At 44.6% G+C, this 27,005-nt stretch overlaps 1 protein-coding gene across 5 annotated transcripts in view; it reads right to left on the reverse strand.

The window, feature by feature from the left end:
- Positions 1-213: 213 nt before the first annotated feature.
- Positions 214-27,005, reverse strand: part of LOC147420083 (uncharacterized) — a 71,351-nt gene continuing 44,559 nt past the window's right edge. For 2 of the 5 annotated variants that reach the window (XR_015186920.1, XR_015186922.1), the window contains exons 8-12: positions 2,882-3,109; positions 2,269-2,784; positions 1,452-1,524; positions 925-1,344; positions 687-825 (exon numbers count right to left, since the gene is read on the reverse strand). Coding sequence is in view for 2 of the 5 variants with exons in the window: in XM_086504062.1 (XP_086360188.1) it covers positions 695-825; positions 1,005-1,044; positions 1,121-1,344; positions 1,452-1,524; positions 2,269-2,784; positions 2,882-3,109 (1,212 nt within the window). In the remaining 3 variants the exon portion in view is untranslated. Of the gene's footprint in view, positions 826-924; positions 1,345-1,451; positions 1,643-2,268; positions 2,785-2,881; positions 3,110-27,005 lie in introns of those variants that run through there. The other 3 variants (XM_086504062.1, XR_015186921.1, XM_086504061.1) reach the window with 3 other exon arrangements.

Here is a 27,005-nt window from a genome sequence, read left to right on the forward strand (position 1 = left end):
TGCCATACTCGTTCATTCTTCTCTTTTCGTACTTTTTTCACACAAATGGTTTCTTCCCACACACCTTCAGGAGAGAGTTAATCACGCTTCAAACCCCACAAACAGTGAGCACAAATGCCAACATTCCTCACTGTGGATCGTATGTTCAGCAAACATTTCAGCTCTCATCTGAGTAGAAAAGACGTTGCTGGGCAAGTGGTTAGTGTGTGAGTGAGGAGATTAAGGTAATGAATTCCTAACCAAGCTCCCATTGGTAAGCCAATTTCACATTACAACACTGACAGTCTTAGTACATTTTTGGGCTTCCACAAAATGTAATGTGGCATTATCACCATGGCATGCAACCAGTTAGTGGTTGTATGAGGTGGTTGTTTGTTGATCCAAAGTCCTCAATCCCAACATTGATTCATCAATACAAGAAAACAATATGGAAATATTCCTCCAAGTAATTTTTCTTTGTTGGAACCTTTATTCCTTGGAGAGTAAAAGGAGTGGCTGCTACAGCAATTTCTTTGTCCACTCATTTCCTGGATGTGGGTAGGTGTAATATTTGAATAGGAAGGTTCGATTTCATACATGTCGAGGCATAATTTTGGAAAATTGGAAAAAATAACTCCAGTCAACAGAAGACTGGCCAGTGCAGGTCTCTTACCCTTTTAAAAGCACCCTACACTGTTACATGAGCACCCATGCCCTAACAAACCATACCAGAATCATGGGAACCCTCACCCTGAATATAAGCAAATGAGAGAGTGTGTCGCAGAGCCAATATCTGTAGTCTACAAGCCGATTGGAAAGCCCCCGCATCATCATCACATGTTAATTCTGCATAACAAGCATACGCACAAGCATCATTCAAACATAAACAATCAATCATCACACTAGGTGTATAAATATCAATACCATCCAAAACGCATTGCGTACCATTTAATCACATTGTACACCAATCATGGGTACATTTATGCCAATATCATCGTCTCGTATGAAAGCAGGCAACCACATACCGAGTTTTAGCAGCTTGAGAAGGCAGCATTTATGGTTGCACTACCTTGCATGAGCAGGTTGTAACCTTTTTCTTCTACCAATCTGGCTCTGAATCCTCAAAATCTTGCTTTTCAACATCAGACTCTGCAAGATCTCCAACCAACGTGAGCCATTTCACTGATTCTTGTGGTACGCCTATATGGTATGGCTTAACATTAGGAGCTAACACCGTGTCCTTTCCCGATTGCTTCTTGCCACGACGCTTTCGCATATTTGATCCTTTTGGCACTAGACCCAAAATTCTGGCCGTTTCCGAGGCACCTCCCCATTTCTCGTAAGCACGAGAAAGGCCGAATTTGCCTGAGCACAAAAAGATTTGAAAAAAAAAAAAAGAGATAACTGTGATTTAAGTTACCAGTAGTGCACACATGAACTGTTGCATTGATGAATCATAATACAATACTAACCTAAGCGCTCTATGGATAGCCGGCTTGGTAAAACATCTGGATCACATCCTGTTTCTTTCTGTGCAGCAATTACCTGGAAAGTGTCCCTCACCAACCTTGAGAGATTACGATGTGAAAAAACAAAAGACTACTTGACTTGCTGCAAGCAAAAGGTCATACCAAAGCAGCTGACTTTATACCAAAAACATTCCCTGATGAGGCACACAAAGATTTCACTTAATGCAGAGAACACGACAAATCAATCAACATGTTTGCACAAACACTGACACTCAATAGACATAAAGTCTAACAACTACACAACCCTTAACCACCATTATAGTGATTGCATGGCATGCCTTTCTGTGTTGTCAGGTCTTTATCTGACTGAATCTTGGATCCTTATTTCCCCACTGGTTATTCAACAGAGAGTGTAGAAGAGCTTTCACAATCTTAAATTAGGATCTTGGCCATTATCAACTGTTTTAAGATGGACAAATAAGCCTCTGAATACAGGATTGCAAGAACGTCATAAACTTTCCTACTAGTGTCATCATAGATTATTGATTGCAAATACATATGCAAGATTGTAAAAGCCATAGATTAGAGACTCATCAATGCCTTCACACCACACATAGCAACAGACAGTCAGAGAGGACCATTATATTGGAGGCTGGAATGAAAACAGAATGCATCAAACAGAAAGTCCACTTGCTTAGGACAAGGTTCTGAGGCTTGTAGCACCAAGTACAATGATTCTTGGAAAATAATATGCACAATTATTGACAGAACAATTCAATGACAGCAATTAACATTTTGAACCAAGGGGATGAAATAGCACCTCATTTCGCAGGTTTTGTATATCGTCCCAATACCCACGTGGTTTTCGTTCATCATAAGACAAAGAAAGCTTCAATCTTGCAGCCACTGTGCTAAATCCACCAACAGCTTTGATAGCCTTTTCAAGATCAGTGCGCCAATGCTTGCGCAGAAGCTGTCTCTTTGGCATTATTCCTTCGCTTCCATAAGCTGCTATGAAATCCCTAATCTCTCGTTCTAACACACCAAAATCATCCCTCAAACCTTGGATGCGAGGACCACGACCCATTCGTTTCTTAGACAAATCAGTTGATGAGCCTTTGTGAGTAAGTGCATCTCGATCATCTTCTCTTTTTGAATTAGTGTCAAAATTTTCAGCTTCAATTAGGTTAAGCTTTGCACAGATGCTTGGCTCCACTGACTCAGTTAAAGAAATGAGGTCAGGAATTTCCATTGAAACAGAGCTTGAACTGTTTGCTGAACTCTCCACCTTGTCGCGAATAGCACAAAGATTTGAAGGAAGGTCTTCATATATAACCTGCATACAACAATCCATTAACATAAACATTAAAAAACATGGTACAATCAAGAACACGGCTAATTTTGGAAAAAGGCTGTTGAATCATGGAAATTACTTCCTCAACAAGGGATTCTGCAAGAATGCAGTCTTTCCAAATCTTAGTCTCTACTGTGTATTTCAACACCGTGTGCTGAGCCCCAAGTTCATTAAGCGTCCACCTTCCTTGAAAAAAGTCAAAGTCTCCCTCAACTTGTTTGAAAGAGATCTCTTGTTCTGGCTGCTCCCACAAGTCAAGAATTACCCGAGCATGAAGAACCATGTATAAGAGGCATTTGCAACCCTCCTGATGAATCAAAATTCTCTTCTTAAAATGCAGAGAAAGCATAAGAATCTAGTTAATGGAGTATGGGCAAAATAATCTTGTGCATTGTCTTTTAGGTTTTGTGTGCATGCATGCACATATCTAAAAATGAATGTGTGTGCAAGCGCATGCCCGGGGGGGGGGGGGGAGAGAGAGAGAGAGAGAGAGAGAGAGAGAGAGAGAGCATTGAAGAAACGCATGCTAACACATGGAACGATCCAAAGAACCAACTAAATAATGCCACACTAAAGCAATTACGAAAAATACTCATGACCATACAAGCTCACCCTAATTAAGAAAGAAATGTAAGAAAGGATACATAAATTGCACATAGACCTTCCCTTGGTGCCCGCCTCCCTTGAGATTGGTAGCATGAGTTAGTTTGGTATGGCACATATGCAGACAAGCTTACAAGTGCGCACCGAATCTACCTACTTATCTCTGATACCACATGTGAACTATGGAGGATCGAAATAAACATTAAACAACATAATGAAGACAACACCTGAAAAGAAACACAACTTACTTGGTGGACTAAAGAGAGCTTCAAGCTTGAAAATTGTACATACATTGGTTTGGAGCTTCTCTTCTATACCAGGAGTGAACTTGCTCTCCTGATCACTGAGCACTCCTAGTATAAAAGAGAGGCTACAAACCAATGTACATACAAGTTTCAAGCACTCTTTAGTCCACCAAGTAAGTTGTGTTTCTTTTCATGTGTTGTCTTCAATATGTTGTTTAATATTGGCTTGTGTCCTCATCAATGAAGTGGGGAGATTAAGCTGTCAAAGCCCTAACTATCTCCCAAGTAGCGCACCTTTCAGACTGTCCCTTCCATTTACAAAATTTTCCTCGATAGGCACAATAGTGTCAGCTTCACATAGTTTTTCTTTAAGGTAATTGCCATGAAATACTGGATGCGATACTATCATCCAAGGGAAGATCCAATTCATAGGCAACAAGGTCTACTTTTTGTGTGATCAAGAATGGACCACAAAATCTAGCTACACGCTTATAATGCTTTCCAATTCACATAGTCTTCAAATGTAAGGTGCAGCGGAATGAATGTTTGCGCTTTGCTCAAGATGAGTGCTCCGAATTGTGCTCAAGGTTCCTTTTGTTCTTATGGAAGGTAGAGCCTTCCGTTCTTAATGAGAGAATGCTATGATCACAAACAAAGTGAATGGACATTGTACGTGCAAGTGTATGAGACTGAGAGATAGAGAGAGAGAAGAGAATACGACACCAAAGACGTTGTAAAACCCTCCTCCGAAGGCCCCACTCTCGTCGGCGAGAGTGGTCTACTTATGATTGCACAAATGGGTACAATGATGGTGCATGGAAACTAATGCAACTTGGGACTATGCCGGTGACGATGTCGACGACGACGATGCGACGACGACGTGCTGAAAACGCAGATGCTGAAATCTGCGTTTTCTGGGCTGAAACTGTAAACCTTGCGGAAACTGACCGTGCAGCGAGGAACTGCTACGGGAAGGTGAGATCTGCGAGGTTCGGGACTTGATCTGCGGGTACTAAAGGCTGAAAACTGAAAACGCTGGTCTTGTGGCTGATTTTGTCGCGATGATCTGCAGAAACGCTGAGGTTGATCTGCAAATCAAAAACGCTAGGGGCTGAAATTGGTCTTTCTGTCGCCGTGGTTCTGCAAATGCAAAAACGCTAGGCTGATCTGCTGTGTAGCGATGGCGCCGGGGCTGATCTACTGTGCACCAACACGCCAGGGCTGATCTGATCCCAAAACGCTAGCTTTAGGCTTCTGCTCCAAAAACGCTAGGTCTCCTGGGGGGTTCTGCTGAGAAGTTGCCTGTTGAGCGTGGAGCTCCTGCTACCTCTTCTGCCATTTAGTGCTAACTTGGGTTTGCTTATATATTTTCTTAGCAAAATTGCCCTACCTACTTTTGTTGGAAAGTCACTTAAATTAATAAGTGAAAAATGCCAAAAATAGGCTAAATGCATTGGAAAATTCCCTAACTGATTCTAATGGATTCTGATGGGAATACTGATGATCATGCTGTGTGCAACCAAAGGATATGCATCTATACTAAGTGACTTGACATGTACAGTCTACGAATAGACTCACAAAAGTGCCAGATCACTCCTAAATCTAGACTGACTTGACTGATTGAACCCTTGTCGTGCTGTAGCTTGTCCACGGTCACATAGGATTGGATGTGTCACGTGACATCGAACCTTCACATAGACCCATTGTCCCACATCTCGAGTCCTTGGAGACCTCTTTTGATCAGCAAAATCACGAGCTTTCCTTCATAGTAACAGGGGATGCGCTTTTTCTCGCTTCCCATCCCCACTTTTCCCTCCCCACTTGCCGTCCCGTCCTCCTTTTTACACTAAAATTCCATTTGAGCCCCGTTCCCCGTCTCGGAATGCGTCCATTGTGACTATGCTTTCCTTACACTATCCTCACATACGAGAAATCATGAGTTTGACAATCTTTGACTTTCTCTAAGCCAACATCAATAGGGGAGCTTGAATCTATACATCAGCATGAACGGGCTAAATTCAACAACAATAGGGGATTTAGGCTCATATCTATACATCGGCTTAAATGGGCTAAATTTAGGCTAGATCCGGTTGCGAAACGCTTGTTACTATGATAGGCAAACTCTAACTACCAAAGATACCTTTCCCCATCTATAAGCCCTCAACTTAAATGGGCTAAATTTAGGTTAGATCCGGTTGCGAAACGCTTGTTACTATGATAGGCAAACTCTTAACTTCCAAAGATATCTTTCCCCATCAGACTGCCTATGAGAGATATAAGCCCTCAACTTGTCTTTCTCTTCCAATATCTGATTACATCCTTTTAGTTTGTCTCACACAGAGGATGACATACTCAACTTCGCTTGAAAGTGAGTAAATACATTCCACCAAAATCTTCCACTGAACTAGCTTTCCCAATCACTAACAATATCCTTTGGAAAACCATACAGCTTATAAAGCTGATCGACAAATAAAATTGCCAACTCATGGCTTTTTACCGTCCATTTCATGGGTACAAACTTTGCCATTTTGGTGAGTCTATCAACCACAACCCAAATGGCATCGTTGCCACGACTATTATTTGGTAAACCAACTATAAAATCCATTAAAAAACACTCACTTGGCATCAGGGGTATCTAATGGATGGAGTAGGCTAGCTTTCTTAAGGCGCTCTTCTTCACATAGCTCTCTATGTAAAAGCACATTTTTGGACAATAGAAATATCGTTTGTACAATGCTACAGTTCTCTAAATCGTTCGATCCTAGCGCTAAAAACATTGTGGCATTCAAAGAAAATCCTTTGTTGAATCTCATCAATTTTTGGCACGTAGACTTCTCCATTTCTAAACAATAGTCCACCTTAAATGGAAAAATGTCTATGTCTCATCTCTTCTGTACAACTCAGTTGGGTCTCTGGATCACCCAAGCTTGTATATGAGTCGCAAAAAGAGAGATAGAAATCGTGAAAATTTCAGCCATGGACAAAGCATTAACCTCATATAATCCAACTAAGTCCATCAATAACTCGATTGTTGGATTCTTTCGTGTGATGGATCTGAAAGTCAAACTCTTGCATAAGTTCAACCCAGCTAGCCTTCCGGCTCTAAGATTGCCCTAATCACAAACATAGCACAAAGAATGATGACCAGTCCATGCAACAAAGGTAGAGCCGTACAAATATTCAAAGCATGGACCATTGCATAAAGCTCTTGCTCATGCGTTGGATAACACATTTTAGCGTTAGAAAGTTCCTTGCTTTCAAACGCAACAAGACATTGTCGTGTCGTGGAAAGTAAATAAAAATGTTCACCTGACGTTTTATGCTTTTTGATATAGGGGAGCAAATACTACAATGTATATAGTATCATATGTGTGAAAGCGGTTGCTTCCGTTGCAGTTGTGTACATACCTTATCAAGAAGACGAGTCCTTGGACCAGGCATCATTGCATGTTTTCTCACATTAGGAAATGCCTCCTTTGGGTTAATAGTATATATATAACAAGTGCATCATGATGGCACACTTGTTTCGTCTATAAATTTCAATGTGGATGAGCATCGTCCAAAAATAGCAGCTGGCGTGCACAACCGTCAATGATGTATTTAAAGGTCATGACAAGTAGAGAAATAGGGTTAAACATAAAATTTGAGTTCGAGGGAATTTTTCCACAAATTTCAAGATTCTTCCCAACTTGTTTGGGCTTTCCACAGATCATGATGGTAAAAATAACACAATTTGGGTCAAAAATGGCTCAAACTGCCACATCGCACACGGTGGCGTGACTCTAAGCAAGGGGCCTACATATTCACGGCTGAATATCAACACATTCAACCTCTATGAGAAGGAATACACAGGCTGAAACCGGCCTGTTCAATCCAAAAAGGGCGGTAGACTTTACTTTAAACCTTGATTTAGTTTTCACCCATTATTAGTCGTCTATTTTACCAGTACTTTCAAGACACAACAAAGGGGAGAGGGATACAGGCTGCTAGATTGCACCTGTATGAGTAGACGGACACCAGATTGGCCCCTAACTTAGGCGCCCCTTTCGGTATTTCTTTATTGTTCAAAAGAGGGAATAAACGCTGTGGTTCCTACAAGCTGCCCCGCACAAACTCGGCTGAATTTCCACTGTTCCAGCTCGATTTCGGTAGCATAACTGTACTAGAACCCTTCACAATCAATATTCCCACGCATTGATCGACTTTCCCGACGCATACGGGCACATTGCAAAACTTGGCGAGAATCTGCAGCACGCTGAATTCTCTGTTTTCAGCCCTGAAAATGCGCCAGATCACCTGTACAGCGGTCCCCTTGCGTCCCCGAACCTCCTGGGGGTATTAGGGTCCGTTTAGGGCCAAAACCCTAAACCTGCAAAAATACACAGCAGGCTGTAATTCACTGTTTCGGGCTCCGTTTCGCGTGCCGGTCGCATCCCTAGCAAGTCCTCGAGCTCCCGCACCTGTAGGGCTACTTGCCCTTTGAATCGGACGAGATTTCTGGCGTGAAACCTCTCCGAATTCACCTGTACCTGCGGGGGGATTAGCCGCTAGCTAATCCAGTACCTGTGCAAGAGGCTCTTGCCTCGGCAATCGCGCATGAACCCACACAACTGTACATTGGTCAAATGAAAAGCCCACTAGAGGGGCATAACATACTGCCAAAGGGGAGAGAGAGGGCAGTGCGTAGCGTGCAGGGCATCACTCCTGGCACCGCACTGTGCATAAGAGGGAAAGCAAGCACTCCATAGCTCTTAACCTGTGACAGAGACTTGCAAAATGAGCCTCCCAGCTATAAATCACGTTTTTGCCTTCTCTATAAGTAGTAAACTGGCCTCAGAGTGCCAAGTGTCACTCATTTGTGCATTTTCCCGCTTTAGACCCTCGGGTCTAAAAATCTCTCACCTGCAGCCTCTGTTGACTTGGCCACAGAGTAACAAAATGATCCCCATGTCAAACTGCACGTAATGACGCGAAGACATTTTCAGGTCCCAAAATAGCAGTTCCCTAAATTTTAGGAGATGCTGCCATTATATCTTTCTAGGTCATCCGACCCTCTTTGTACACTGCGGCCACATCCAGAACTGAAATGTAGCCTCTGTAGCAAAGGATTCCACTTTGGCTAGTCAATGACCCCACTTGGCTAACCATAGTCCTTGTCCAACCTTAGTGCTCTCTTGCCCTCAGGCCTGGACTCCCTCTGGACAGTTCCACACTAGCTATGCAATGCAGGGCAGTTAGATTTCCCGAGGGGTGTTTCCAAAAAGTGAAAGTAAATAGATAATAAGAAAGAAATCAACAAAAAGGATAGATAGTAGTCACACGCTGGTGACATACCCCCCTCTTGAAATCTCAAACGTCCTCGTTTGCATCTATGTCGTACATGCTCACTGTCAACACTGATGTATTCAACACCTGTCGACACATATACGACACATACATGCTCATTGTCAACCCTGGTGTATTCAACACCTCGTCGACTCATGTATTGCCTGCGTGTGAACCCTGTCCCAATGACATAGTGGTAGATTCGCACTCTGCCATTGCTTTGAGTCACTAACTTTCCAATGACAAAATGGTAGCTGCACATTTTGCCACTGTCTTATAGTACACGTTGGATCCCGTAACACTTTCGAGCATACCCAAACCGACAGTTTAAGAATGCAGTTACACATGTACTCTTTAATAGAAGCAATCACTGTATCCTTGACAAATTGACAAGAAATACTCACTTCTATAGCACTAACCAAACTTTTGGACATTCCATAAGAGCAATTGCCAAACTGACAATCTGTACAGCTCTAACATTCATGTAACAGGTATTTGATTTGAGCTCACTTTAAATACCATGTACATCATTTGTTTCAGAAGCCATTGTCACACTGACAATCCATGTAGCTTTGAAACTCAAGGGGTCAAGGTAGGTTGCAAATCGAAGGCTTCCAGGTAAAGTGATAACACAGTTGGTGACTCTGCAAGTTCACCTTCTTCCATCCACTTAGCATCCATTGTTGGATAGTTTCTGAACTTTACCAAGTAACGCCTCGCAACCTTGCCTTTCACTTTCCTTTCTTTGTGTGCCAAAATCTGTTCAGGGAGCAAGATCTCGTCAAGTTCCTCGACTTCCGGCTGAAGTTCAGCTGGCATATCTTCTGGCACATCACCCACATAGGGTCTGAGAAGACTCACATGAAACGCATTGTGAATCTTCCAACTGTCAGGCAATTTCAGCCTATATGCAACATCACTGATTATGTCGCATACTTGAAAAGGCCCATAGTAACGCATGCTGAGCTTTGGAAACAGTCTTTCCTTGCCCTTCATCTTCTTTAACCTTGCCTTTTCAAACCGTAGAAGCACCCAATCACCAAGTGAATATACCACTTCACGACGGTGACGATCAGCTGCTTTCTTTTGCTTTGCCTGAGTCCTTTCTAAGGCCACTTTGACCTTCTTGTACATTTCATCCATGTCTTGAACATACTTATCTGCTTCAAATATCTTGTCCTTTGTATGCAGTATGGGAGGAACTTTCTTGCCACCTTCAACTATCTCAAAAGGTGCCTTGCCAGTTGATGAATGCACTGTATTATTGTATGCATACTCCACCAATGGCAAATACTGCTCCCACTTTCCTTTATGTTCTGACACATAGCACTTCAGCAGATCTAGGACAGTAGAATTTGCCTCTTCTGACTGCCCATCTGTTTGAGGATGAAATGACGAAGAGAATTTGAGCGTGGTACCCATATTCTCAAACAAGCCTTTCCAGAACAAACTAGTCATGCGTGGATCACGGTCGCTAACAATCGACTGTGGCATGCCATGATACTTGAAAATATTGCTCATAAACAAGCGTGCCATCTGATCTGGCTTTATCTTCTTCCTGACAGGAATAAAATGAGCCTGTTTGCTGAATCTGCAAATAATGGTCCAAATACCATCATTTCCTGTCTGCGTTCTTGGAAGATCAAAGATAAAATCCATAGCAATACTTTCCCATGGTTTATCTGGAATAGGTAGTGGTTGCAATAACCCTGGTGCCTTTTGCCTGTCAAACTTGACCTTTTGGCATATTAGGCATTCTCGCACAAAGGCATCCACATCCCTTCTCAATGTAGGCCAATAGAAGAATGTCTCAACCGCTTTAACTGTAGCATCGATACCACGATGCCCTGCATACAGTGGGACATGACTCTCTTCCATAACTTTGCGTCGCAATGGCTTTGTGACACACAATCTGCCATGCATCATCATGAACCCGTCTTTAAGAAGATAGTGTTCATGACGTTGTCCATCCATTAGTTGCTCGAAGACCCTTGCAAAATCTTCATCATTTGCATACTGTTCTCTCATATCATCAAGTTCATGATGATAAGGAATCGACACAGCTGAAATTTGTGGCTTCCTTGACAAGGCATCGGCCACAACGTTCTTCTTGCCTTCCACATGCACAATCTGAAAATGGAACATGGACAAGATATTTGCCCATCGCATATGCTTTTCAGATAACTTTGTCTGTGTCAAGAAGTATCGCAAGGTCTGATGGTCCGTTTGGACAACGAAATCTGCACCTAGCAGGTAGTGTTTCCAACTTAAGAGCGCATGAATCACAGCCAGTAACTCTTTCTCATAGACCTGCATGGTCATCTCTGGCCCTTGCAAAATTCTGCTCTCATAGGCTACTACCCTGCCATCTTGCATTAGCACAGCACCAATGCTAGTACCGCAGGCATCACACTGGACCACAAATGACTTCCTAAGATCTGGCAACACAATGACTGGATCCGAAGTCATCTTTTCCTTTAAGAGATTAAAAGCTAAAATCTCTTTTTGTGTCCATCTAAAGGTGACTGCCTTCTTTTGAAGAGCATGTAAAGGTGAAGCAATCTCAGCGAAATTTCGAATAAACCTTCTGTAATAGGAGCATAGTCCCAAAAAGCTTCGGACATCATGCACCGTCTTCAAATTTGGCCATGAGTTGATCGCTTCAACTTTTGCAGGATCCATTCTGACACCATCCTTTGAGACAATGTGTCCCAGAAAGTGAATCTCTTCCAGAAAAAATTCACTTTTCTTTGCATTGATGAGCAACCTATGACTGCGTAGCTCTTTGAACACAATGGCCAAGTGATGCCTATGCTCCTCTTCATTCTTTGAGTAGACTATCATGTCATCAAAGAATGTACCAACAAACTGCTGGTGTGGACGGAAAATTCTGTCCATCATCCTATTAAACGTAGCAGGAGCATTTGTGAGACCAAAGGGCATCACTAAAAATTCGTAAAGGCCAAACGTTGTTCTAAAAGCAGTCTTGTGCACATCCTCTGATCTAATGCGGATCTGATGATACCCACTCTTTAGATCTATCCTGCTAAACATAGCTGCTCCTTCTAATTTGTCCATAATATCATCAATTCTAGGTATAGGGAACCTATTCTTGATGGTATTCTTGTTCAGTGCACGGTAGTCGATGCACATACGCCATGAGCCATCCTTTTTCTGCACCAACAACACTGGAGAACAGAATGGAGATGAACTGGGCTGAATCAGCCCTTTTTCTAACAACTCCTGTACTTGGCCCATTATCTCTTTCTGCTGAGCCGCACTAACCCTGTATGGAGGCTTATTTGGTGGGCTACTGCCTGGCACCAAATCTATCGCATGGTCCTCGGGTCTCTCTGGCGGTAATTGAGACGGTAATGAATCGGAAAAACAGTCACTATACTGTTGTAAAAACATTGACCTTTCTTTATCTAGCACAGATAAATTTGATTCATCACAATCTGACACTTCACGTGCAAAAACCAAGTACGCAGAAAGATGCTTTTTCATTACAGAAGTAATAGCAGAAGCTGATACAGTAGGAATAGACTCCCCTTTAAGCTTTACATCCAGAATGTGAGTCTTTCCCCTGCTCTGTACAGTGATCTTTTTGTTGTAGGCATCCATGATTCCCTGTACACGAAACAACCAAGGAATACCTAACAACACATCACATCCGTCCAGTGGCATGATGTAAAATTCTTCAGCATCTACATAGGACTGGATATGTAGACGCAACTTTCCGATGATGGGTGTCACAGCCTCTGTATGGCCAGGACATGCCAAACCTGCCTCTGCTGTATACCCCATCTCTTCAGGTCTGATTCCCAACTTTGAAGCCAATTCTGGGGAAATAAAGTTGGCTTTGGCACCTGGATCAAAGAAGATAAGCACTGTTTGATCCCTAACCTTTCCCCATGCTCTGCAAAGCTCACTTGCATCTGAATTTGGCTTGTCGCCCACCATATCTGGCACTAGACCAGCCATGGGCTTCTTTCCTTTCTTGTCTTCCTTGTCTTCAGAATCAGCTGGCCTTTTCTTTGTAGGACAGTTGTAAGCGATGTGGCCAGGCTGCTCACATATAAAGCATTTGTTCTCTGTCCTCAGGACCTTCTTTTGCTCTTCTGACTTGCGAGGAAAACGTCTTTTCCATTTCTTTGCTGGTCCTTTTTCTGATTCAGCCGTAGCTTTGTCTTTCCCTGTGTTGGCCGACTCCTGAGTCCCTTTAGGAGCCTCATTGGGAACGTGCTTCTTGGCTGAATTTTTCTTGCCTGATCCTGCCTTGACGCCAGTGTTAAATTCACAATCTTCTCCCTTGAGCAAACCATTGCCAGTGTTTGCTACCTCGATGAGCTGCGTCAAAGTAGTGACTTTTGTCTTCGTACAGTACTTTCTCAATCCTTTAGGTAGGCCACAACAGTATTTTTCAATCTGTTCTGTCAATGGCACAAACCTATAGGAAGTTACTGGAAGTAGAGCTTTCCAAAACTTCCGATTGTAATCATCCAGATTTCTGCAAGTGGCAGCATTTAGCTGGTGCCATTTTGTCATGACATCTGCTTCGAAATCATCAGATAACCATGCTGCTGCAAAAATCTGCTTGAAGTAAATCCATGTGGACGGAGCTTGCCCTTGAAGCAATAAAGTTGTCCACCATTGTCCCGCATTCCCTGTCAAGAAAGTGGCTGCCTTGCGGACCTTTGAAGCCTCTGTAAAGTTTCCCCCTGCATAGGCCTTGTCAAACTGCTCGAGGAATGAGAGAGCCTTCTTCCTGTCATCAAACCCTGTAAAGGTCGTGAAAGTCACACCTTTGCCACCTTCTTTGTACGGAGTTGGCCTCTCCAGCGGCGTTAGATTGTCATATGGAAGTGACTGAAACATGGGAACACTATTAGGGTTCATCTGTGTTCCTTGGCCGCTATTAACTTGACCTGGAAATGCCATATTTGGCTGCTGATTTGTAATTCCAGCCATACCAAAATTTGCTTGTGGCATCCCAAATTGGCCCTGAGTGCTCTGAAACCCTGGTTGCATACCCATGACACTGTACATGGGGTTAGGCATCATCGTTTGAGCACCCCCAAACACTGTTCCTGGCGTATAAAATTGATTTCCAGGTGCATGACCAGCCATGCTTTGGAATACGGATCCACCTCCAAAATAGCCAGGGTGTACTGAAGATGGTGGGAAGACCTGTTGCATAGCCTGTAGGTTGCTTCCCTGCCCATTAGAACCAGCTATAGGCTGCTGAAAGGTGGCGGGCTGAATTGGTACAGCTTGAAAAACTGGCATCTCAGCCACCTGTTCTTGCACCTTAGGCACAGGTTGTGGAGACTGCATGTTCTCCGTCAAGTGTATAGGTGTTTCCATTGACTGTGCGGTATGAATCACCTGTGCTCGAGCCTTAACAGGCTTTTGAATATGATCCAGTGACCCAACTTGCTGAGACGGAACAGGAGGTTGCAGAAAGGCTAAAAACCTTGGATTCTGCATTACTTGTGTGAACATAGCCACAGCAGTAGCCAACTGGGTCCTGAATATATCATCATCCGTCTGTGGTGGTCTTGAGGACTCACCCACTTCATGTGTCTGTTGACCCTGTGAAGAGGAAACCTCTTCAGTCACATCATCTGGTCTATCAGCCATAATTGCAATTCCCTGTGTCTGGTCTATGATCCCTGTGTCTTCAAGCCCAAAACTGACCAAGGCTCACTTCTATGGGAAAAAGTGATTTAATCCCGTCGATGGAACCATGTAACCGGCCTGTTCAATCCAAAAAGGGCGGTAGACTTTACTTTAAACCTTGATTTAGTTTTCACCCATTATTAGTCGTCTATTTTACCAGTACTTTCAAGACACAACAAAGGGGAGAGGGATACAGGCTGCTAGATTGCACCTGTATGAGTAGACGGACACCAGATTGGCCCCTAACTTAGGCGCCCCTTTCGGTATTTCTTTATTGTTCAAAAGAGGGAATAAACGCTGTGGTTCCTACAAGCTGCCCCGCACAAACTCGGCTGAATTTCCACTGTTCCAGCTCGATTTCGGTAGCATAACTGTACTAGAACCCTTCACAATCAATATTCCCACGCATTGATCGACTTTCCCGACGCATACGGGCACATTGCAAAACTTGGCGAGAATCTGCAGCACGCTGAATTCTCTGTTTTCAGCCCTGAAAATGCGCCAGATCACCTGTACAGCGGTCCCCTTGCGTCCCCGAACCTCCTGGGGGTATTAGGGTCCGTTTAGGGCCAAAACCCTAAACCTGCAAAAATACACAGCAGGCTGTAATTCACTGTTTCGGGCTCCGTTTCGCGTGCCGGTCGCATCCCTAGCAAGTCCTCGAGCTCCCGCACCTGTAGGGCTACTTGCCCTTTGAATCGGACGAGATTTCTGGCGTGAAACCTCTCCGAATTCACCTGTACCTGCGGGGGGATTAGCCGCTAGCTAATCCAGTACCTGTGCAAGAGGCTCTTGCCTCGGCAATCGCGCATGAACCCACACAACTGTACATTGGTCAAATGAAAAGCCCACTAGAGGGGCATAACATACTGCCAAAGGGGAGAGAGAGGGCAGTGCGTAGCGTGCAGGGCATCACTCCTGGCACCGCACTGTGCATAAGAGGGAAAGCAAGCACTCCATAGCTCTTAACCTGTGACAGAGACTTGCAAAATGAGCCTCCCAGCTATAAATCACGTTTTTGCCTTCTCTATAAGTAGTAAACTGGCCTCAGAGTGCCAAGTGTCACTCATTTGTGCATTTTCCCGCTTTAGACCCTCGGGTCTAAAAATCTCTCACCTGCAGCCTCTGTTGACTTGGCCACAGAGTAACAAAATGATCCCCATGTCAAACTGCACGTAATGACGCGAAGACATTTTCAGGTCCCAAAATAGCAGTTCCCTAAATTTTAGGAGATGCTGCCATTATATCTTTCTAGGTCATCCGACCCTCTTTGTACACTGCGGCCACATCCAGAACTGAAATGTAGCCTCTGTAGCAAAGGATTCCACTTTGGCTAGTCAATGACCCCACTTGGCTAACCATAGTCCTTGTCCAACCTTAGTGCTCTCTTGCCCTCAGGCCTGGACTCCCTCTGGACAGTTCCACACTAGCTATGCAATGCAGGGCAGTTAGATTTCCCGAGGGGTGTTTCCAAAAAGTGAAAGTAAATAGATAATAAGAAAGAAATCAACAAAAAGGATAGATAGTAGTCACACGCTGGTGACACAGGCTTCTCCTAGACATGGGACAAAAACTGGTTCAATAGACAATGACTCTAAAAGAAACGACGTACTAGACCACACATATCCAGCACTTGCACGTAGACGGCAGTCACTGAACATTCACATCACTATCCCCGTCGAGATCTTAGATGAGAATCATGATCATTATAACTTTTTTGGCAATCACATCCATACCGCACTGATCTTTCCACGAATGTCTTGATCTACTAAATCTCGTTACTATCACATCCACATCACCCCTCAGGTGACTAAGACAAAATGATGCAGTCATTTCATCTACTAAACACAATACATACATGAGAGAGCACATGTAACAAATTCATTTTAAAAATTCCCATTTTATAGTACTTTTTACATAAAGTCATTCAACAGAATATTGCCAGCTTGTCAGTATCCTTCAAATCTCAAAAGAAATCAGTGACTTTATTCCATTGAGGCAACTTGTGACAAAGGAACGGAGTAACTCCCCTCTTGTGCAGTCTGCATCGCACCAAATTCAACCTGCTGATTCATCGGTAGCTCTTGGAATAGTTGGTGCTAGACCAAAAGCCTCAAGGTAAAGCTCAAGTATCTACAAAGTCCTCCTCCATCCACTTGGCATCAAGAGCCGAATAATTCTTGAACTAGATCAAATACCATTTACCTTTCACTTTCCTTTCCTTGTGAGCCACGACCTGTTTGGGAATGAGTATCTCTTCCGTCTCTTCCACTTATGGTTGCTTGTGTGGCTCCCTATCCACTGGCACTTCACCTGTTACGTCCCCAAACATCAAGATGGGCGCCTGCAATACGTCCGGCCAGTGTGAACTTGGCCCTTTGGTTATGAAGTCCTATAAATAGGACTTGAGTCTCATTTGTGCGACATCAGGGTGTGATCACTACACTTGGACTCTAGGCCCTTGGCAGCCCTACCCGCACACCCGGACTAGTGTGGGCTTGGTGGTATGGGACACAAGCCCTTGTGGTAGAGGCTAGCTCGTTGGCTACAGGCTCCTAAGCTCGGGGGTGAGCCATATTGGCTCTAAGGCTCGGAGGTGAGCCTGATGTCCGCTCACTGCGTGTGTCTACGTGTGAGTTTGACTTGTGTCATGTTGTGTGTAGGATGGATCTGGGTAGGGATTAACATTGGTATCAAAGACAAATCCTGCTCGTATGCTCGTACAACATGGCAACGTACACAAAACCGCTAGAGCTCATGGGGCCATGATGGCCAAGCCTAACAGGCTCTCCCAACTCTCGTATAGGGTGGTATGGGATGCTACTAGCGAGTGAGGAGGGCAAGGGGGGCACATGCCAACCAGTGATGAAAAGCTTGTGAGTTTTTTTCTCACAGGTTTTCGTGTGCGAGATGTTGATTGTCAGTGGCAGTCACGTGGATGCTTGATGTGTCAGTTTGGCCTCTCGAAAACCAATGTGTGCTTGAGTGTGTTCTTAAGAGCTGCCACTCTGGGCACACGACAACACTCTCCGTAGCATATTACGGTGAGAGTGTCTTTTTCATTTTGGAGTATGTTTTGCAAGTAATAGAGATGGAGTACATTTTCTCAAGAGCGAGGAGTCTTGGTTTTATCTTCGGAAGTGGCGGGCTTCTGGTCTTGCTTGGTAGTAGGGAAGTTGCATCAAAACAATGTGGGCCGCTATAATGGGCGGCGGCATCAAAGCAGCTGCTCGTATGCCTTCACTCTCTGCCCATCTGCTCAACTGCTGCTCAAGGATAGATGCATACAACCATGCCAATGTGTGTCCAATCATAATAGTACGGTAGTTTCCAGGCTCCGTAGGATCACCTGCCTGGAAGATAGGCACAATAGTAGACAGTCTCCAAGTCTCAAGGTAGACACTCACACATGACACGATTGAAGAGAACTGCAAGAACCTCTGCCAGTATATCTCTAGCATGTATAAAGTTCTGTACTACTAGACCATCATGATCATATGCCCTCCTGGTCCTCATCCTGTCAATGGGCGTCTTTACCATCTCAGTGGTAAAGAAGGTACTCATAGATGGGCATGGCTCGGAGGATCTAAAAGGGGTGTCTGTCCAGGGACCGTATATAAGGATGTTGCATACTGACCCCACACATCAGAAGAAGTAATCACTGTGGGAAGGGAGTGCTCATGAAAGAAACGCCATGCCTCTCCTGAGTCTCTACTCAAGAACAACTAGTATAAGTCTCGTTCCATTTGAGCTAGGATTCAGGAATGCTCGCTTCTTCCGTCGCACAAGGCACCTGAAGGCTATCCGAGACTGTCTGTAATTGATGATCCCTACGAGAAGATCTCTTTGAAGCTGTGCTCTCGTCTATCTACACTCCTCGTCATACCAACTGTTTTGAGGCATGGTCCCAGAACGGTGTCTCTGATTAGGTTGTGTGTGTGGGTATGCCTCTGCTACTGCATCATGCAATGTCTCAGTCAGTAAAGTGGTGATCTCCTCCACTGAGAGTCCTGGCTTGGCTGCCGTACATAGACGACTATAGATCTCCTCTGTATAAACATGGTCCGTCTCTAGTGTAAATGTATAGTGGGTATGTGTCCTCCCTCCTAACACCTGGGCTGTATTGTACTGAAAAAAGACGGAAAGTGTCAAGAGAGCATGATCCACTGCTACACCCACTCGTCTTGGTCCTATTGTGAAATCTTGAATGCAAGGAATGAAGCTCGGATGTGCCATGACATAGTCCACTGTGCTGGGGCCATTCCTGTGTGGAAAGCATGTGAAACCAGCCGCTCTAGGGAAACGTTGTAGGCCATTAAGTATCGCCAGACCATGTGTAGTTTCCATCTCCGTGAGATGTCTCTCATACTCTGTCTCCTCTCTATCTCGTGAATGTCTATCAAGCCCCAAATCTCCTACATCCAGTTCTCTACGCATCTCCTCTGAAGTGTCATAGAAGACTGTTTGAGCATTGCCCGTCCAGGCATTGAAGTCCCCTAGGAGGATGATGTCACCATCCTTGGAAAACTCCCATATGTCATTGTCTAGGATTGAGAAAGGTGACTGACCTCTAGGCCTAGCGCAAGCTGATGTACGGGGGGGAAAGTAGCATATGGCAATGTATAAAAATCAGCCTGTGTCGGGTCTCAACCTCACCCACATGTATCTAGCATGATCGTCTCTTCGTACAATGTGTAGAAGTGGCTGTAGCTCCTCTCTGAATAATACTTCTACTCCCCCCGATCCTTTGCTCCCATGCTTAGATCGTGTCAGATCGGCAAGCTGTCTCTCATCTATATCCTGTCACATATGGCATCATCTGTCCAGGGGCCTAATGAGTCTCTGAGAAAAATATAATGTCCCTGTCTCGAAAGCTATCCTCGAAGGCGCCCACATCCAACCTATAAGATCCATTACAATTCCAGGCTGCCATCTTCAGTATGGTCCCATAGGTCTCACACCGTCATGTAGAGCGTCGCTCTACAATCACCACCCGACCATCTTTGTAGAAGGCAATCAAGGCAGTCTTTCCCTTCTCCATTGTTGTAATCTCTAGCATCACCTCTCTCATGCAAGCTAGTTGCAAGAGAGTGAGATCATCACCGAGAAAAATACATGTCTTCTTGAGGGTTGGCCTCTTCTTCAAGAACTCCTTCTCCAAGGAGGGGAAACGTAGTATGAGTGCTCTTTGCTTTGAGGACTCTGCCGGGCCTTCACTTCTCTTGCCACCCTCCATGCCTTTGTGTGTAAAGGCTTCTCCATTCCCATCATGGACATGAGGCTTGTGACCTCTTTTTCAACATTATTGACATCCTTGAGGCCGGTTACCCTCACATGTAAGAAAGTAACCGCTTTTTTTGCTCTTCTTCGAGGGTCATGTTAATAATGGCAGGTGTAGAAGATGTCTCTTTACCTTTCCCTATTTTCGAACCTTGATCACATTTCTCAGCCGCCTCCACTTTCTTTTGTGTCTTGGTGATGACCTCGACCCAAGATGACTTCTTTTCCTCCTCCTCCTTGATGACCCGCATTGTTCTTTAATTGTGTTCAGCTCCTCCATCATGGAACTGAAATTCCCCTTCTTCAAGTCACCCACTTTTGACTTCAAGAAGCTCACCTTGTAGATAAATGCGAAAAACTAAATACAAAGTATTAGATAAACTTCTTAGGAGCATTCTGGGTGTCTGGCTAGAATCTTCTAATCCTTTGTTGTAGTCTCCTCCGGTGAAGTGTGCTTCTACATCTCGGTCGTGGTCGTCTCGATTTCCTAAGCTCAATCGCCCTATCAATGAGGGTGCCTTTGGTATGAATGTGGGTACTCCTTTGTGCTCGCTGCTGGCCTCTTGCTTCTCCTTCCATTCCTGCTTCTCTCGATCCGAAGAAATCTGTGATCTGCCTCTGAGGCTGTAGTGCTCTTTGTCTTCTCATTAGATTATCCCTGTGCCGATGTAGTTCCAGTAGGTACAGGCCTAAGTACCTACTGGATTATCCCTGTGCCAATGTAGGTACAGGCCTAAGCACCTTTGATCTTGGTATTGCATGACTCTATCTAGAGGTCCAAAGCCTTCTTTAAATAGGCAATGGAAACGCCCACGTATCTCATAGTATACGGTGCAATGACATATGTAGTGTAATTCTGTCTCCGGCTCCATTCCGCAAAACTTGCAAATTATGCTCTCAAGTGGGATTCCCCTAAATCTGCCAAATTCAATTTCCAACTGGTGTGAGGATGTAGGAATCTGACCAATAGCACATCTCAAACCATGAGACAGGTGGGTATCCATGTAGCTCGGGCGAATCACAAAACCATCTTCAGATAGCTGTAGGAAGTTTTCTTTGTAGTCGGCCATGTCCTCTTAGTGTCCAATTGTATAAGATCCTGGCCGATGATTTTATTAATCTCCGTTCGTGTGATTGCCAGTGATGGAGCCTCAAGAGAGTATTGGAAGGGGGGTAATCTTTCCATACTGAGCCCGTGTCTCTGAAACCACGAGGACAGTTGCGCATACCAGCATGATGTATCTCCTTTCATTGCTAATTGTCGAGAGGATTCGAGGGCCAGTCTAGTATATCGGCAATTATTTGTATCCCATAAACCATGTATAAAGGACACTGATCTGGTAAGAGCTTCAATTTCTATCGGAGGGGCAGCTAGTTCCGCTCGGGTAATCGCGTGTGGTACGGAGGCCTTGGCTCTAATCATTCGGGAAATCATAGATACCAAAGGTCTCTCCATTGACTTCCAATTATCCTAATCCACAGATGGTCCCCAAATCTCGACCCCATAAAGCATAGCAAAAGCCACCACAGTATCAAAGAGCCAAAGTTTTGTTCGTGGTTCCTGAAACTGCACTTGTGAACACATCCTCTCCAACCCTCCCAAGGCCACAGAGGCTCTGGACAATCTAGCATCCGCTGCTTTCTTAAGAGTAAACTTCGGTCCTGTAAATACCACACCAAGGTATGTGTATGCATCCGTGTACTCTACTGTATCCTAGCCATATGCAAATGTAGGTGCCGATCTCCTAACCCACTGCGGTGTGGTGTTAAACACCATAACTTTGGTTTTACCCAAATTTACCGACAGTCCACTGTCCTCCGCGAATTTATGTAATGCATCTAACTGCCTCTGCATTCCATCTGGTGATTCTGCTATCAATACAATATCATCTACATACAGCAACAAAGGGATCCATGACCCTGCAAGTTGAGCACCTCTGTCACCCTCTCTATCAATGTAATCTGATACCTCATCTATATACATACCAAATAAAGTAGGGGACAGTGGGCATCCCTGCTTTACTCCAACGGTGGAATGAACAATGTCAGAATCCCCTTCTGGAGTACGTACAGAACCAGTTACTGACCCGTATAAGGCCATGATCCCCCAGATAATCTCTTTGGGGACTCCTAACTCTTGCATTCTGCGCATCAATCTAGCCCTTGGTACTGTATCAAAAGCTTTCCGAAAATCCACAAAGCAACAATACATCCTTCTCCCGCTTGCTCTTCCTTCCTCAATAATGGCTCTGAGCGTAAGAATATGATCTAAAGTGGAATAAACCCTCCTTGATCCAGCTTGTCCTGTTGCCCTTATGCCCTCATTCTCTGCCCATCTACTCAATTTTTGTTCCAGAATGGATGCGTACGATCGGGTCAATGTGTGACCCACCATAATGGTACCGTAGTTCCCGGGTATCATAGGATCCCCTGACTTGAAAATAGGTACAATAGTAGATAATTTCCAAGATTCAGGTAATCCTTCACACATGGCCCGATTAAACAGACGAGCAAGGACTTCTGAAAGTAGATCCCTTGCATGGATCAGATGTTCTACTACTAAACCCTCATGATCATATGCTCTTCTTGTCTTCATCTTATCAATGGCTTTTTCCACCATTTCCGTAGTAAAGAAAGTACTAGTAGCAGGGCATGGCTCTAGCGGATCTGGTAATGGAGGCTGTCCAGATACCGTTACATATTGACCCCAAATCTCAGGAGAAGTAATTGTTGGAAGCGATGAGTGCTCGTGAAATAAACGCAAGGCCTCATGTGAGTCCTGACTCAAGAAGAGCTGATACAAATCCTTCCCCAATTTGGCTAAAAATGCCCTTTTCTTGCGACGTACTATACGACGAAGAGCAATCCGAGACTACTTATATGTGATGATCCCAAGTGTAATCTCTTTCTGGACCTGGGTTCTCGTCTCTCTGCATTCCTCGTCGTACCAACTGTTTTGAGGCATGTTCCCAGATCCTCTCTTCTGATCAGGCTGAGTATGTGGGTATGCCTCTTGTGCTGCTCCATGTAGTATCTCTGTTAGCTGAGAAGTAATCTCCTCTACAGTATATACTGGCTCGGCTGCCCACATCCTATTATAGATCTTTTCCACATAGACTGAATCAATCTCTGGCGTGAAAGTATATCTTGTGTCTGTCTTCTTCCTTTGTATTTGAGAGGCATTGTATTGGAAGGAGATTGATAAGGTCAAGAGAGCATGATCCACTGCAATCCCAACCGGTCTGGGTCCCACCTTAAAGTCCTCGATACTAGAAATAAAGCTTGGTGAAGTCATGACATAATCCATTGTACTGGCCCCATGCCTGTGCAGGAAGCATGTGAATCCCCCAGATAAAGGGAAATTCTCTAGACCATTAAGTATGGCCAAACCATGTATAGTTGCCATCTCCATGAGATGTCTCCCATATTCAGTGTGTTCTTTATCCTGTGAGGTTCTAGTAAGCCCCCTCTGTGATAAATCCACTTCTCTGAGCATTTCCTCAGAAGTATCATAGAATACTGCTTGAGAGTTGGCCGTTCTGGCATTAAAGTCTCCTAAGAGAACGATGTCTCCATCTCTAGAGAACTCCCATATGTCATAATTCAATATGGAGAAAGGGGATTGTCCTTGAGGTGAGGAGTAGACTGATGTACTTGGAGGGAAGTAGCATATAGCGATATATAGAAATCTACCTATCTCAGCTCTCATTCTCACCCTGATAATCTGTAGTAGTGGTTTCAGCTCCTCTTTAAATAAGACTGCTACTCCTCCTGAACCCTAGCTACCTCACAGAGATCTCTTGTCTGGTCGACCAGCTGTTTCCCATAAATACCCCTTCACATGTGGCATAAGCTATCCCGGTATCTAGTGTGTCTCTGAGTAGAAAACTATGTCTTTGTCCCTAAAGTTGTCTTCAAAGGCACCTACATCTAGCCTATATGATCCATTACAATTCCACGCCGCTATTAGGAGCGTCGCCCCATAGGTCTCGCACCGTCATGATGAGCGCTTTTCCAAAACCACTACTTTCCCTCCTCTATAAAAGGCGATTTTCCCCTTTTCTCTTGCTGCCCTGATCTCTAGCATCAACTCTTGCATGTGTGCCACTTGTGCCAATGTAAGGTCATCTCCCAGGAAAATACCGGTTTTCTTAAGAGTTGGCCTCTTCTTTAGAAATTCTTTCCTTATTTCTATATTCGGGAAGCGGAGAATAAGTGCCCTATCCTTTACGTTTCCCTTCTCGTCAATTCCTTTCTTGCCCACTCTCCATGCACTTGTGTGAGTAGGCTCTGTGATGCCCATGCATTGTAGCAATTCCCTCACTTCTTCATCTACATTCTCTTTGTCTTTGACTCCTATGACCCGCACATGTAGAGCCCGATTCTTCCTTTTCTGCTCTTCCTCAATGGTCATATTGATAATGGTGGAGGTAGGTGTGGTCTCAGGCATCAAGGCCTTCCCTTTCTTCGCATCCTCAATCCATTTCTCTGCTTCATCAACCTTTTCTTGTGTCTTAACAAGACGTTCCGCCCATGAAGATGCCGTTTTCGATTTCTGTTCATCTCCTTCCCGTAGAGCTTCATCTGGTCCTTCATGTCCTCGAGCTCCTTCAGCACCGAAGGTTGGTCGTCTCCCTTCTCCTTAGTTGCAGCTTAGTTGCAGATTTGCAAGCCGCAAGTTCTCGTTTTAGCTCCTCGATTATTGCATCTTTTTCCCCCATGTGCTTTTCCATATTTGTTCTCCATGCTTCAAAACTTGCGACTGCCTCATCGAGTTTCTTTTGCAAAACGCATTCTGTTACATTTACTTCGGCCTTGATTAGGTTTCGTAATTCCGTTTTCACAATCTGAATTTCCTCATTCTGTACCCCCCGGATCTCTCTCCTTAGTTCTCTCATCATGTCTCCATACATGGAGTTCCTGTAGCTCTCAGCGTTCGCGTGCATTTCCTTCCTAGTGTCATCCCTCGTATAGTTTAGCTCTGATTTGAGCATCACCTGGACCTTCTCCATCAGTAGCTCATCATGTATCCTGGAGGTTTTCCCAACTCGTAAGGATCCTGGTGATAGTACAGTATCTCTGTTTCTCCGTTTGAGAGTAGCCGTCGTTTTTTTGGGGTGGTGTAGCTATCTACACCCAGCCCTTCCCCTTCGGTAGGCGGATCCATCGAACCCGCCCCACAAATGTGGGGTAGGGTACTAGTGTGAGGGACTGAGAATAAGGCAAACTTAAAAGTTTATTTTAAAGCTTAAAAACCTTTAAACTTTAAAAGTTTATTTCAAAGCTTAAAAACCTTTAAACTTTAACGTAGGAGATGGGAAGTCCTTCTACGCGTAGGTAAAGGAGGGGTGCCGGGGACTTGCTACGCGTAGGAAGTCCTTCTACGCGTAGAAGGAGAGGGCTTGTGTGCGAACAGGTCGCGCGCTGGGCTACATAGGTGTGGAGGGGTTGGGTAATAGCATGCTGCAGTAAACAGTGCGCAGGCTGGATTCAGAACAGCACGCAGGCTGGGTTAAGAACTTCACACTCTTGGAAGCACTGAGCAGGCGCTGCATGAGCAAGAGTGCTATACAGGCCAGCAAGCGTAGGGCACAAACGCGAAACAGAGGGGTTTCTGAAGCGATGGTCTGGGCTCTGGTGATGTCACCGCGAGCGAGGGGCAGCCAGCGCGCAAGGTAATGGTGGCTTTGCAGGGAGCAGCTACTGCATGGATGTTCCCTTGAGAGAGAGAGAGAGAGAGAGAGAGAGAGAGAGAGAGAGAGAGAGAGAGAGAGAGAGAGCATGAGTAGTGTGCATTCTAACAGTGGATGTTCCCTTGTGAGAGAGAGAGAGAGAGAGAGAGAGAGAGAGAGAGAGAGAGAGAGATCTGGGAAAGGCTCTCGATGCTGATAACAAATGTCTGTCCTAGCAAGAGATCGCCTCCAGAAGAAGCGTGCCATCATCTGCAAACATCCCCATGGCTGCCCACCAAAAACGCTGGGGGCTGCCAGGGAAAACGTTGGTCAAGTTGATGAAAAACGCTAGGCATGCTGGTGGAAAAACGCTAGGGCTGCCTGCTGGTGGTCTCCTCATGCTGCCCTCTGGGGTGCCCATGAGAGGGCGCCCCTGACTGGGGCTGAACTACATACACATAGGCTCCCCTCCTCCCCTGCCTATATAGGGGCTGCCTCAGCCTGCTGGACCCAGACATGACCCTCCACGACCTGGCATAAATCCCATAAATGGGAAATAAAGGGAGAAAGTGTGGGAAAAATAGGGAAGGGCATCAAATGCTTATGGGACACTAGGGGAAAAATATATAGGGCACCAGGAGCCTGCAAGGCCATGGAACCAAGGCTAAACATGGCTAGACATAACCCGACATGTGAAACATACCTCACACTGGCCAGCAGCATAGCCACAAAACAGCCCTCACTCCCTGGCACTTGTCCCCAGGAGAAACTGGGACCGACTGGACGAATCCATAGAGATGCGTGAACTCTAACAGAAGTTTAAGCTTCTTATCAATGATAATGTGTCGCAACCTGTCCTCAATGGGTGAGAGTGGTATTCCCTCTCTCCCTCTCATCTCTCATGTCCAGGCCAAACAAGGTGGACAGATACGTAGTGTACGACATGGTTTAGATACATACGAAATGTACTTCCGTACTGAACCGATACGTAATAGGTACGTACCATTTGTTAAAAAACCATATTAAATTGAAGTAAGTTCATAGATCTTTCAAAATTTATACTCATAAACAAATTAACATTACAATGCTAAAAATGAACATATTAGACATAAAACCCAAATGACCCAAGCCTCAATGATAAATCATAAAACCAAGTACAACTACAAGCATAATGCCTATGGCATCAACCATAAGCTGGCATTGTATATGCCATACAAATTGAATCAAAACAGTGAAACACAATACAAGTTTGCTGCTCTCCAAAGCATGCACATAGGTGACATGCCTATAGCCTCAAAAGTCTATGTCAGATGCCGAAGATGAATCGTCGCAAGAGAGCATGCCTCTATGTGACTGTCTCTGAAGGTCTCTGCACAAATTCTCTCTGGAAATCGTA

The sequence above is a fragment of the Adiantum capillus-veneris genome, chromosome 28, assembly GCF_014529385.1.
Source record: "Adiantum capillus-veneris isolate H3 chromosome 28, ASM1452938v2, whole genome shotgun sequence".
In the NCBI taxonomy this organism is placed as follows: Eukaryota; Viridiplantae; Streptophyta; class Polypodiopsida; order Polypodiales; family Pteridaceae; genus Adiantum; species Adiantum capillus-veneris.